Genomic DNA, 13549 nt, shown 5'->3' on the forward strand with positions numbered 1-13549 from the left:
AATAAAAATCCTTACAAATAAACATTGCTGGATCCAATAAATGCTATACCAAGCCCCTTATTGCTCCTCACGAAATTATCAACCGCTGTGAAGGAGAAACTTCAAACTTATTGTGCCTCTATATATGCAAGAAATGGTGTAAATCATATGTGAATTCTTAAAACTTTCAGTAAAATTGAAATCGCAAAACTTTTCTCAAATCAACATCAAAACGTAAGACTTCTCAACACTTTACACCACCATTTCTCACGATAACTTGAAGACTAGACATTTCGGCATCATAGGCAGTTGCTTCCTCAACAAACATGGAAAACGGAAATATTCATATCTAGTGATCAGTCATCCAAAAACCTATTTTGCTGAATACCACTCTGATTTCACGTACACGTGCTCTGAAGTTAAAATTTAAATCAAATATGCTAGAGTTCCTTATTGACAATATCTTCGTAGTCTTTCGTGATCAGGTCTTCCAACAATCTGTCGGAATTCCCATGGGCACGAATTGTGCTCCGGTGCTACCTGTCCTGATTTTATATTCAAATGAAGCAGAATTTATTCAAAAACTTCTATGTGAGTAGAAATATCTTGCTGTGGCCTTCAATTCGACATTTAGATATATCGACGATGTTTTATCTATTAACAATAATAACTTTCATTCATATATCGATTTAATATATCCCTGTGAACTCGAAATAAAAGACACCACAGAATCGTTCACTTCTGCTTCATATTAAGATATGTATTGAAGATAGATATTAATGGCAAACTAACAACTCAACTTCATGAAAGGTGAAGATTTCGAACAGTGATCAATCTCATAACTCCTATAAGTAGTACAAAATAGATAGTTGGGCAAACACAGACCCCTGGACACACAAGAGGTGACAAACGGGATGACTTCAGCTTATCCACCGTCAATGTCCCACATTTATGTAGATATATTCCACTATCACCTCTATATGGTGTTTATATCTCTCAACTGATTCGATATTCGATACGCAAGAGGTTGTTTTGCGTACGGTCAGTTTTTAAATTGAAGCAATCCACTGACAAACACGTTAATGGTACTGGGGTTTCAACAGTCTCGTTTAAAATCACCATTTCGCAAATTCTAATGTCGTTATAACGATCTAGTTTGCCAATACAACCTATTATTGGGTCAAATGCTGTCTAACGTGTTTCATACCGATTGTTAGACTGTTTTTGGCACACTGATTTTGACTACCGATAACTTCGTTTATGTGATCTAGATATAGGGCTCACGGCGGGTGTGACTGCCCGGTTGACAGGGGATGTTTACTACTCCTAGGCACCTGATTCCACCTGTGGTGTGTCTAGGAGTCAGTGGTTGTACAACAACCCATTTTGTATTGCTTATAGGAGTTATGAGATTGATCACTATTCGTTATCGTCACCTTTCATCCAAATTAACAATAATGATTTGAATAAATTCAAAATCTACAGCAAACAAGTCATTTTCATCCAATGACAGCAGATGGAAGACCCTGATAATGAAAATGTCACCATCATAATAGTGAACTGCACCAAACCTATGTAAAGATAATACACCCACATTGTGATAAGCGTGAATTAAGTTCAGAAAATACTATAGATTTAGAAATAAAAATACTGAGGTCTAACTTAACGTGGTTGTGTCTAGAATACATATTTGATTTCCCCACACCATTATCTATGTTAGAAAATCTAATATGTTTTATAGAATTTTCAAAACTCATTTTCATCAATCTTTAGTGGAGTTAAAAAAAATCCAGAAGGAGGCCACATTGGCCTAATACTTTTACCACACCCCTCCCAAGATGTATCAGCTGACCACGTTTGATAGCCATAGCCCTCATACTGTGAAAGATATAACCTCGTCACAAAAAAGCTAACAGACAGATGGATGAACAGACTAGAAAGTTCATACAATACTTCAGCCATCAAAAGACCATTGTACAAAAATCTCTAGCTTGAAAACCGTAGCAATAAGTTGCACAACACATGTAAACTGCATGCATGATTTTACAAAAATGATCAAGTGCCATTTTGCAATTTGTATGATGCCTTAGTAGGAAAACCCATGACGCCTGAACACATTTTACTAAAACACTTGTGAATAAGAGAAGAATATCAGTAAAACTGATGAATGCTCCCCAAATACTATCTAACCTTAAACTTAATATGAAGCATGACTCGTACAAAGATTGATAACTGTTGAAATATTGTTTACATGAAGGATTTTTTCATACATAAGTGTTTAGTGACTTTGACTTTTACAACATTCACATTCATCTGAGAGTCATTTGCCTGTTGCCTATTTGTGTAATACGTGATTAATACATGTTCAAAAACTGTTGAAATAAGGAACCTTTTCCTTAAACCGGGTATAAGGTATACATATATAATGATAATAATGATTGGTTTTATATAGCGTCTTTTCCAGCGTATGCTGCTCAAAGCGCTTTACGATGCATTATTACCCCGACAGACATTATATCAATCTAGAACTTTCTCAGCCTTCTAGGAAGCATACAGTGCAAGCTGCCATTACAAGCGCTAGAGCACTAACATTCTAACAACATCTTCACTGTCTATAGCCAGGTACCCCTTTACATTTGGGTGGAGTGAGGAAATTCATGTAAAGTGCCTTTCCCAAGGACACAACGTCAGCCCTGCCAGGACTCGAACCCACGACCATTCGGTCAAGAGCCTTGCAATTTTCTCAAATATTGTGAAATACATCATAAACAAAAGATAAATGTAGATAATAAATACTTAATGAATCTTATACTTGGTACTCAGGAATTAACATCCTTAAATATAATGCGAAATTAAAAATTATTTTATAGTTTTCAGCATACATTTTGAAAAGTATACCTGCATCAATGTCGGATTCTTTGTCTTCAGACTGTAAAAGAGAGAATTAATAATTGTACACTAGGAATACATGTATATCAAACACCGTACATGTTTGGAATTTTTCAATATTCATACTGATATAAGATGAAAATATTCCTACAGACCTTTTTCCAGTATGAAACCAATTCAAGAACATTAATTCTTTCCCTCTCACTCATTGGACAGGATTCACAATACATATATTCTGTAGACCAATCAATACCAGTCTCTGGTATAAAACAATCATTGTTTTCATCACAGAAAGTGGTTGCTTTGCATTTATACCCACACGTAAATGGAAATTTGTCACCAATAATGTTAACAATCTCTTGGAGTCTTGTCACAATAGCCTCTTTTACTTCAATGTTCACTTTCGTATTTGATTTCTCCCTGGTATACTTATCATCAGCATGACTATCAAATATTTGCAATTGAATTGTGTCATGGACACTCCCAACAGCAATGAATCTGTCACGATGCTCAAATATCATTACATTTTGAAATATGCACGATTTTCTTCTCTCCATTGAAATGGGCCACAATGTATTGGCACAACATGTCACAAGTCGGTGAAAAATCAGACCTGCAAGAGCAGGAAACTGAAAACACAGAACAGATGTTCTGCGGTGGTTCTTGAACATTCCAGACGAAAACGGAACAGTGTTCATGCAGGGTACCACCAAAAGTGATCCATTTTTCGCTTTGACTTCTGTTAAAAAGCAAAGTTCTTTCATGTACAAAAGGAGCTCACGCTTGTGAGCTTTAAACGATGGAGTGGTTGGATCACCTTCATTACTCCAAATTGCATCCAATAGAGCATCTGGCAGCTCTCCTTTCTCGTGGAAAGTGATCCACTGTCTTGGGAAATCTTTCGCTACTTTTGGCATGGTATTACTCCTTACTGTAATTATGCGTTTGAAAGCATTTGTGAAATATTTCACATCCAGGATGACATACTTGTTCACATCCTTGCAGTCGAAGTACAAAATAAGACCAATCTCATGAAAAAACTTCAACATGAACTTGATTTGGTTTTCCTTTTCTAATCTTATATCTACAGGAAAGTCTTCCTGCAGTGTCATAACATTTTCAAATGCCATAACTTTCTGATGGTCTTGAATTGCTTTAAACTTTTCCTGAAATAGTGTATAAATATTGGGAACTCTTCGACTCCAGTTACTGTGATCTTTGGCAATTGCTTTAATACATCGTCTAATTTCATCTAAATTATCCTCACTATCAAATGAAACGAAGAACTCTCTATCATCGGACAAAAGATCAAAGAGTCCCTCAGATTTCAAAGCCGCTCTCAGATGAACAAAGTGGTTGTGTTTCTCCTGAAAATATTCCAGAAAAGTATGGTGGTTAGTTAATGGTAGAATTTTAAATTGTACCTGTACATGATTATGCAAATTATGAACGTCTTAATAAAATGTGCAAAAATGTGAATGTCAGTTGTCGAGTTACAAGAGCGACACAGAGCTCATAATTCTTTGCTATGTAAACAAAGCTCATGCCATGTTTTTGTTTACAAAGGTAAAATACTCGTATACTAGTAAAAGTTTCCTTCAAAGCAGATTTTATTTTCAAATTATAAGTTAATTCTGAACACAATCAAACAGTATCTAGTGTTTAACACATCTCGTTTTGTTTTACACTGGATATTTTCAATCAAGCAATCTATACGTAGACAAAAACATGACATGGGCCTTGTTTACATAACAAATAATTGCGAGTGTTGTACGTATCAATTGAATAACTGTAGATTCCTAAATATCTGCGAGGAATTTATTATTACGTAATTTCGCGAGAAGCATCAATCGCAAAATAAAATTACTCGCTTTTAATTTTCTGTTGCTAAAATACATACAAGAACTCTTGATTATCAGACGACACGCGAATCCTTGTTTACGCGATTTGACGTATACGAGTCATTTTCCCAAATTAAGTACTCGCATAAAATAAGGAATCTACAGTTTTGCATGCAATAAATGAATTATAAAGCATATCTTCAAATAAATAAGTATAATATATATCTTCAATTATTTGCGATGTTGTTAATTTGGCACTCCATAAAAATGAAAACCTACAAACTAAAAAAAAATGTACCAATGCTTTTATCAGGTTTTATTTAATTTAATAATCACAGAGCATTACAAACTCACCTCATCAGATTTCCCTTCTGCATGTGTTCCTATTAAAATGACTGATGGTCGGTCTTCTCTTGAGAACGCCTGTATGGATTCCAGCCAAAAGTTTAGATATTCTACAAGAATTTATGAAAGATTGCAAATTCTAAATAGTTGAGAGCAGATCAGATGACATAAATTCCAGATTGTTGAATAAATAACATATTAAATGTGATTTTTTGTGTTTTGTAGAATAACTTTTTTTTTATCCAGTTAATGTAAAATATTTTATTAGAATTGTTTTGTGTTTCAGTTTCAGTGTCTACATCTGTTTTCTTCTTTCTTTGAGAGTTTTCAAAGGGGCCATAGTACTACATGACAATTCAGGTGAAATCCTCCTTTATGTGTGTAATGCAAGGTGAAGATAACGAACAGTGATCAATCTCATAACTCCTACAAGCAATACAAAATAGATATTTGGGCAAACACGGACCCCTGGACACACCAGAGGTGGGATCAGGTGCCTAGGAGGAGTAAGCATCCCCTATTGACCGGTCACACCCGCCGTGAGCCCCATATCCTAATCAGGTAAACGGAGTTATCCGCAGTCAAAATCAGTGTGCCAAGAACGGCTTAACAATCGGTATGAAACACGTCAGACAGCATTTGACCCAATGCGAGGTTGCATCAAAATATTTACCAAGTAGGTTAGAACACTTGAGATGACTAATACTTTGATATACACATGTACAATGGTTTATTTCTTACTTTCATTTGTCCAATCTCTGTACATCAGATGTTCCCTCCGATTCTCCAACATTCCAGGTTTTTCCTCCCACTTTCTGCTCATGTCTGTCACAAGGATATAAAATGCAGCACGACTGAGATAAAGCTGATGTGTTGAATAATACACATATTGTCCCGCAAAGTCATAAAAGTCGATAGTTTCATCCACATCACCTTCCCTGCGCACTAAGGCTGAAACTAAATTTAGGATGGTTTTGGATTTGGGATCATCATTTCCTGTGAAAGATGATGTTCCTTGAGTGGCCTCTGATACAGGGAGTGAATCATGGGTATCCTTGCTTTGTATTAAATCCTCATTTTCTCCTCTATCTAAATCTACAGAACCATCAGCCCATTTTTCTTCCTGCTCCATGCAGCTTTCGGAACTGCTTGAAATCGGCATTTTACTCTTCATGCTTTTTTTCTTCAGTGTTGTATCTGAAAAACTGTCTGGTGGAATTTCCTCTTCGATATCTCTCTCTTTTGCAGTAACTTTAGAAAGATCAACTTTTAAAGTTTCTCTTTCTTTTGAATTTAAAGCTGAAAACGCAAACATATTAGCATATGAAAATTACATGATTCAATTTTCTGTGAATTTGAGACTTGGAATCATTAGTTCCACTTTCTTTATTACAAAACATTAAATGGCTATAGCTCATAATATATCCAGTGAAAACATATACAGCTTTACCTAAAACTTGCATTCGGCAACGGTGGAATTTTCACTACACCATCATTGAGAAAGGAGGGACATATATTATAAAATCTATAAGGGGGTACTAAAGGATTTGTGGACTAAGCACCATAAAATTATAACTATATCTGTAATGTAAATGAAATATTGAACACAAATCAACAAAAGTATAGCATGTTTAGAAAATGTCAGCAATATCAACCAATCCTACTATGCTAGTCATTGTAGATTAGAAGGTACCATGTACTGTGTTACAGCCTTTTCCCCACTTTAGGCTGGAAAACCTAACTAAAAACAAGAGGCCCATGGGTCACATCACTCACCTGAGTTACCTTTTGTCCTGCTGTTTTTCAGAAGATTTTTACCCTTTTTAATCCCATGACCTGGTATCATCATGACCCTAACTTAACCGCATGGGGTTACAATTTATAAACCAAACGTGAATTCTCACAACATGGGGATGCTTCAATATCAATATGACTATAACACGGCTTTACTGGAGAAGGAAAGATTTATCTTACTCCCCTCTCTCATCACAGCCCTTATGGTCTTGAAAAGAAGATTTTCTCACATTAATCACAATGTAAAATTTCGATCCCCTTTTGATGTCACATCCTACCCCGGGATCACGATTTGTACAAACTTGAATCTACAGTACCTGAGGATGCTTACATTTTGATATGACAAATCATGGCCCTGCTGTTCTTGAGAAGATTTTTAAATATATTTCTTACATATACCCATTTAAAACTTTTATCCCCTATTGTGGCCCCACCCTATCCCATGCTTTGAACAATTTTGAACCTACACTCATTAATGAAGCTTTCGCATAAGTTTTGTCTCTTCCATTCCAAAGGGTCTTGAGAAGAATTTTTTTAATAACTTCCCCCTATTTTAGCAAATTGCTAAATATCTCCCCTTGTAGCAGGGTATGTATCCTGAAATGAAGAAACTTGGAAGCCCCTTTACTCGAGAATGCTTTGTGTCGAGTTTTGATCACATTGGCCCAGTGGTTCTGGAGAAGATGGAAATGTAAAAAGTATAGAAATTTTGTCGAAGCTGAAAATGACAGTCAGAAAAGATCGCTTGAGTCTCTGGATCAGGTGAGCTAATGAGGTAAGAAATATCTTCGTTTCCTGTGATACCGAAGTTTAATCATAAAAGGTTAAGATCACTGTAATGACCTTGTAGAGATACTACTCTATATGCTATGGGTGGATGCTCCGCTTTACAGAATCTGTCAGATATCAAATTTCAATATTACCCTTCAATGTTTTAGCTTCAGCTTGACGAATGTCTACACCGATCGTTGAGTCAGTTGACCTTCTAATATCCTCTATGCTTTGCTCTGTTGTTAACCTTTTCAGTAGAGTTGTTTTTCCAACACCACCACAACCAAGAATCATCACTTGAGCATGAGAAATTTCACTTGAGCCTTTCTTCAAAAGCTCAATAAAAGAAGAAAACCCATCTCTCCCTAGTGACAGAATCTCCAGGGGTATGTGCACTACAAATATATATCAAATGGAAAACTAATCTATTAGCAACAATTACACAATAGTATGTCCACTACCTGTATAACGTAAAACTTAAACGGTACCATTTTGATGCACCAGATGCGCATTTCGACAAATGTCTCTTCAGTGATGCTCAAACCGAAATTTTTGAAATTCGAAATGACAAAAATCGTGTAAGAGTTAAAAGGAAAACTAGAGTGCCACAAACTGTAGACAAATTCCTTATTCGTCCAAGATTCTTTTTACCATAGTATATATGCAATCACACAACTCTGGTTAACATATCTCTGCACTTACATTTTTCAGATACTAACTGGTGTATGGATGAGTCTTCTATCGTGGGATGGTTCAAAATATCCACACCAATCCGATTTACCAATTTTTCATTCAGTTCCGAGTCAATGCGTATAATTTTCTCTGCACTTCTTGGCTTGGAAGTTCTACAGTATTCTTTGATGGCCTTTTGATCAGCATGGGTCAAAAATACTCTCACATACTCAGGTGAGTCTATGAAGTCTATCACTTGATCACGTTGGCGTTTTGATAAAAAGGTAACACTACCATCTGTTCTGACTGTTAAGTATTCATTAAATGGACGAATTCGAACATTTGTTCCAGGATTCAAAGATTTGAAGGCTTTACTCAGAGTTTGGAGAAGGGATATCCAACTTTTCTGATCACTCTTCTTAACTGTGTAGTCTGACATCAGCAAAATAGAAAATAGAAGAATCCGTGAACCCTCATCAAGTTCAGATGTATCTATTGATGAAAAAATCAGTCAGTTACTTGCACATCATACTATACACAAAAAATATTTCTGAAAACCCAACAATACAAAATATGTCTATCATCATTAAAGACCCATATTTTTTTTAATGGAGCGATCGAAAGTGATGTTCCTTTCTACTATTGTTCCTCAATTAAATAAGAGGCCCATGTGCTTAAACGGTTACCCAATGATGGACATAAACAAGAGATGTTTGTAAAACATTTGTTTTTCTTATTGATGTGTGGTTGTAGAGAAGAAGATTTTTGAAAATTTATTGCCCTGGCAGTGTAGGAGTCCTAGAATTTACAATTTATGTCCCCCTTGTCACAAAGATGCTTCATCATCATAAATTGCCCCTTCACGCCAAAATCCGAGCCAACGAGAAGCATAATTAGTATAAGTTGTAGAACTTGGATTGTTGATAGTCGTAAAATATATATTATTAAACTTTAAACATTTTCAAAGATGCTTTATAACAATTTGAAAGAATTGGAAGAGTATTTACCAAGAAGTTAAAAATGTTCCATTGTTAACGTACAACAGATGTCGACCAATTGCTATAGGTTACCTGAGTGACTCAAATAGTCGAACGTGTATCTTAATTTACCCAAGAATACATTACTGCAAGTTTGGATGAATTTAGCCCATCAGAAGAAGATGAAACTATGAAGTTTACAGATGATAAGTAGAATTCAATCAGAAATATACAATTGAGTTCACAAAACTTGCCATATTCCACAATTTTCTACACACAAATCAAAACTTAAACATGCATTTTGCAAGCAAGATATACACGTACATATTGTTCAAGCAATGGAAATGTATCAAGGTATGACATGTAGATTAATTTACTCTAGTACTCCAAACACTACAATTACCTCCACTTGGTACATCAATACTTATAGGACTGCCACTGTGAAACCTTTCCTAAAAATATGCAGTATAATAATGTATGATATAATTCTACTAACAATTTTTAGACAGGTTGAGGCCCACAGGCCCTCAGTCATACAAATCAGAACTCTGGGGTTGTGAAATTCACTTTTGGTACTTTGGTACATCCTTTTCGGATTTTCCCTAATATTTTTTTTTACAGTTTTTACAGAGTATCAGCAAAATCAAGGAAGTCTTTCAAATTGTTAAAGACATTTAATCACTATGATCATCAAAACCTCTATCCCTGGGATCATGAAACTTACATTTTTTGTTAAGGGTTACCTGTTCCGTCTAGATATTCTTTTACTATCAATTTAGTATTAATAGCATTAAAGAAGAATGTTATTTAAATGTTTTAAACATCAACACTATATGCCAAGTTTGACCATGTCCTGGAGTCAGAACCTTTAACCAGGAAATCATGAAATTTACAATTTTGGTAGAGGACTTCCTGCTCTACTTGACTGCATTTAGTTATTCTTGCAGAGTTGCAGTTGTATATAAAACAATTTTTGAAATGTCCTGCCTTTTAGGCCCTTGGGGTGTAGGAGTCTTAAAATTTACAATTCATGTCCCCTTGCCCCAAAGATGCTTTATACTAAATGTTATCCAAAAAAAGTTAAAGATGTTCAATTGTTACAATCCCTGAAACGTTCTACTTCATTATTATTTTTCTGTTTGGTCACCGTGCATTCTCCGTAAGTCATCGTCACTCTCCATGCGCTCTGCATTCAGTTTTGCACTCACCATTCCCCAACCTCTCACGTTCACCACTCACATTGTTTTCATTGTTCACTCGCCATGCATGTATTTCATCATTCGTTCTGCGTCAAGTCTTTGCATTAATTGTCACATGGAACTCCAGAGTGAAAGGATTGATATTTATCACCAGGATAAGATAAAACGGAACGTGTGCGCAATAGTGGAAGGATTAATTGCTTCAAATTACATCAGCGATACAATTTTGAACTAAAATGTATCTGGATTTATTCAACAGTGAAAATTCAAAGAAAATCCCTACTGTCCAGTCAGCATCGATATCAGAATGACAGGTTCCACAGTTGATCTGATATTATTTGGATTTTTTTTTTTCAAACATAGAAATATTGTTTTCTATCTAACTGATCATCAATAAAGATCTCCATTACCTCACTACTATTATTGAAATACTATTGGTTGAGCAAGTCACATGATTGAGCCTACAAATATCATGTCTATACACAAGTACGCAACTGTGTACACATCATTTGAGAGAGAGAGAGAGAGAGAGAGAGAGAGAGAGAGAGAGGAATTATTCATGGTAACTTCATTTGCATGCCTGTAGTCTTGCTTTGTTTCAGCGTTATAAACAATTTATTGTACGAATGTTCAGGAGATAGATAGGAAGATTTATTCACCCAAGAAAAATCATATTCCCCGAAGGCAATGATTTTTCTTGGGTGAATAAATCATCATATCTCCAGAACATCTCCCTAACATTCATGCAATAAATGTTTAATACATGTATTTCCTTCAGTGAAATACCCTTACAAAACAGATATACACATTAAGATATGAGCTCAGTCAGTGCTTTTGTACAAATACATTAAGTTTGATTGCATGTTTAGTTGTTTTCATTCATTTTCTTTTACAGAGGCACTTTTCTCAACAGTATTCAGATCTACAAGTTTTATTATGCTATATCAGGATATAGGGCTCACGGCAGGTGTGACCGGTCGACAGGGGGTGCTTATACTCGATATATCCTCCTATAGGCACCTGATCCCACCTATGGTGTGTCCAGGGGTCCGTGTTTGCCCAACTCCCTATTTTGTAATACTTATAGGAGTTATGAGATTGATCATTCATGATTGTTCGTTATCTTCACCTTTCATTATTGTAACAGACCCTGAAGCGTACTACACCAGTGAATCAACGCTGAACGGTTTGGTAATAAACGGTTTTGTTTCAGGGAAATGAAAGCTGAATGGTTTTGATGGAACGGTTCTCAGTAAAAACGGAACACTCTGAGATAAGGAACGAACGGTTCTCATCGAGAACAAAACGCTTTGGGCCAAGATTGGAATGAACGGTTTGGCCTCAATCTAAAATTCTGTATTTTGGACACTCTCGGTACTTTTTATTCATATATAGACAATGCAGGAGAGAGAGAAATTCCTTGCCTAAATAAAAGTTTACTTTAATTAAAACAAGATTGCTACGCAGAACCATATATCCCACACCATCTTAAAACAAAAGTTGAAGTAAAAATGTCTTGTAAAATTTGTAGAATCAAAATTGCGGTGGAATTTTAAATGACCTCACCCTATTTTTGTGATGACCTCCCTTTTGAAGGTCGTATGGTCCTTTATTTGAACAAACTTGAATCCCTGTCACCCAAAGATAATAATAATGAGCGGCATTTATATAGTGCATTATATAATTTGTAATTACTCTAAGCGCTTTAACAATGTAAAATGTAAAACATGATAAGATTAATCAGAGCATAAAATATAACATCAAAATAAAATAAAACAATTTAAACATTACGAGTTCATGCGACAAACCAGCCTTTACTTTAAAAAAGAATATATTACAAAATATGGTTATAATTAAGATTTCATAAAAAGATATGTTTTGAGGTTTGTCTTAAAACTTTTGACAGTGCCACACGAACGGATGTCTATCGGTAAACTGTTCCATAGTGTGGCAGCTGTTACATCAAACCTTCAATCTCCATAGGTCTTTGTACGAACGCGGGGTTTTTCTAGCAATCGTGAATTGCATGAACGCAGAGATCGTTTTGGTTCGTACATAGTGATGAGGTCGCTGATATAGGCCGGTGCCAATCCGTTTAGTGCCTTGTATGTGTGTAGTAAAATCTTGTATTCAACACGGGAATCAACCGGAAGCTAGTGCAAGGACACAAGCACCGGTGATATATGGTCATGCTTCCTGACCCCGGCAACAACTCGAGCTGCTGAGTTTTGGATTGTCTGTAGCCTGCTCAGATCTGTTTGGGGTAGCCCTTTAAATAGTGCATTTCCATAGTCTAAGCGTGATAACACAAGAGAACATACAAGTGTCTTGCAGGCATCATCATTGATGAAAGAACGAATCCGTGCAATATTCCGTAGATGATAATAACAAGAACGAGAGGTGGAACTAATATGATTTTTAAAAGAAAGTACACTGTCGAAGAAAACACCAAGGTTTCGAACACAGTCCGAGTTGGAAATAATGGTATTTCCAAAAGACAGTTGAAAAGATGGTGAAACGTTTGAAGTAAACACTATAAATTCAGTTTTTTCTTCGTTTAATTTCAGCAGGTTGACGTTCATCCAAGATTTTATATCTGCTAAGCATTCCATGTATCTGTAGGTCTAAAAACTAAGTATGCCTGAGTATCGTCAGCATAGCAATGATACATGATATGATTTCTGCGGCAGATTTCACCAATCGGTTTCGCAAACATTGCATAAAGTCTTGGTCCCAGAACTGACCCTTGGGGCACTCCATATGGAAGCAGAAAGTCCAAAGATGATTTGTACAATGTTTGGTTGAAATTGGCTCAGTGGTTCTGGAGAAGAAGTCGAACGTATGAAAAGCTTACAGACAGACGGAAAGACGAGTGATCTGAAAACATCACTTGAGCTTTCAGCTCAGGTGAACTCAAAAATACTTTAAAGACATCTGCCAAAATTCTGAGAGGGTTACACAGGCAAATGTGCCTCACGTGAAATGCTGTTCACGTGAAATTCACGTAAATTTCATGTGAATTTCACGTGAAAGTGATTCACGTGAAATTCACGTTAATATGTCCACATGAATTTTATGTGAA

At 35.8% G+C, this 13549-nt stretch overlaps 2 protein-coding genes across 6 annotated transcripts in view; one reads left to right on the forward strand and one right to left on the reverse strand.

Annotated features, from left to right (window-relative positions):
- Positions 1-13549, forward strand: part of LOC125654656 (GTPase IMAP family member 7-like) — a 662712-nt gene that overhangs the window by 527532 nt on the left and 121631 nt on the right. The gene's annotated exons all lie outside the window — the stretch shown is intronic.
- Positions 1-13549, reverse strand: part of LOC125654653 (uncharacterized) — a 47306-nt gene that overhangs the window by 5309 nt on the left and 28448 nt on the right. For all 5 annotated transcript variants that reach the window (XM_056143959.1, XM_056143957.1, XM_056143958.1 and 2 more), the window contains 7 exons: positions 9672-9720; positions 8322-8783; positions 7772-8014; positions 5796-6353; positions 5064-5164; positions 3024-4235; positions 2878-2908 (listed from right to left, as the gene is read on the reverse strand). In XM_056143959.1, the coding sequence (XP_055999934.1) occupies positions 2878-2908; positions 3024-4235; positions 5064-5164; positions 5796-6353; positions 7772-8014; positions 8322-8783; positions 9672-9720 (2656 nt within the window). The remainder of the gene's footprint in view (positions 1-2877; positions 2909-3023; positions 4236-5063; positions 5165-5795; positions 6354-7771; positions 8015-8321; positions 8784-9671; positions 9721-13549) is intronic.

The sequence above is a fragment of the Ostrea edulis genome, chromosome 7 (genome assembly GCF_947568905.1).
Source record: "Ostrea edulis chromosome 7, xbOstEdul1.1, whole genome shotgun sequence".
In the NCBI taxonomy this organism is placed as follows: Eukaryota; Metazoa; Mollusca; class Bivalvia; order Ostreida; family Ostreidae; genus Ostrea; species Ostrea edulis.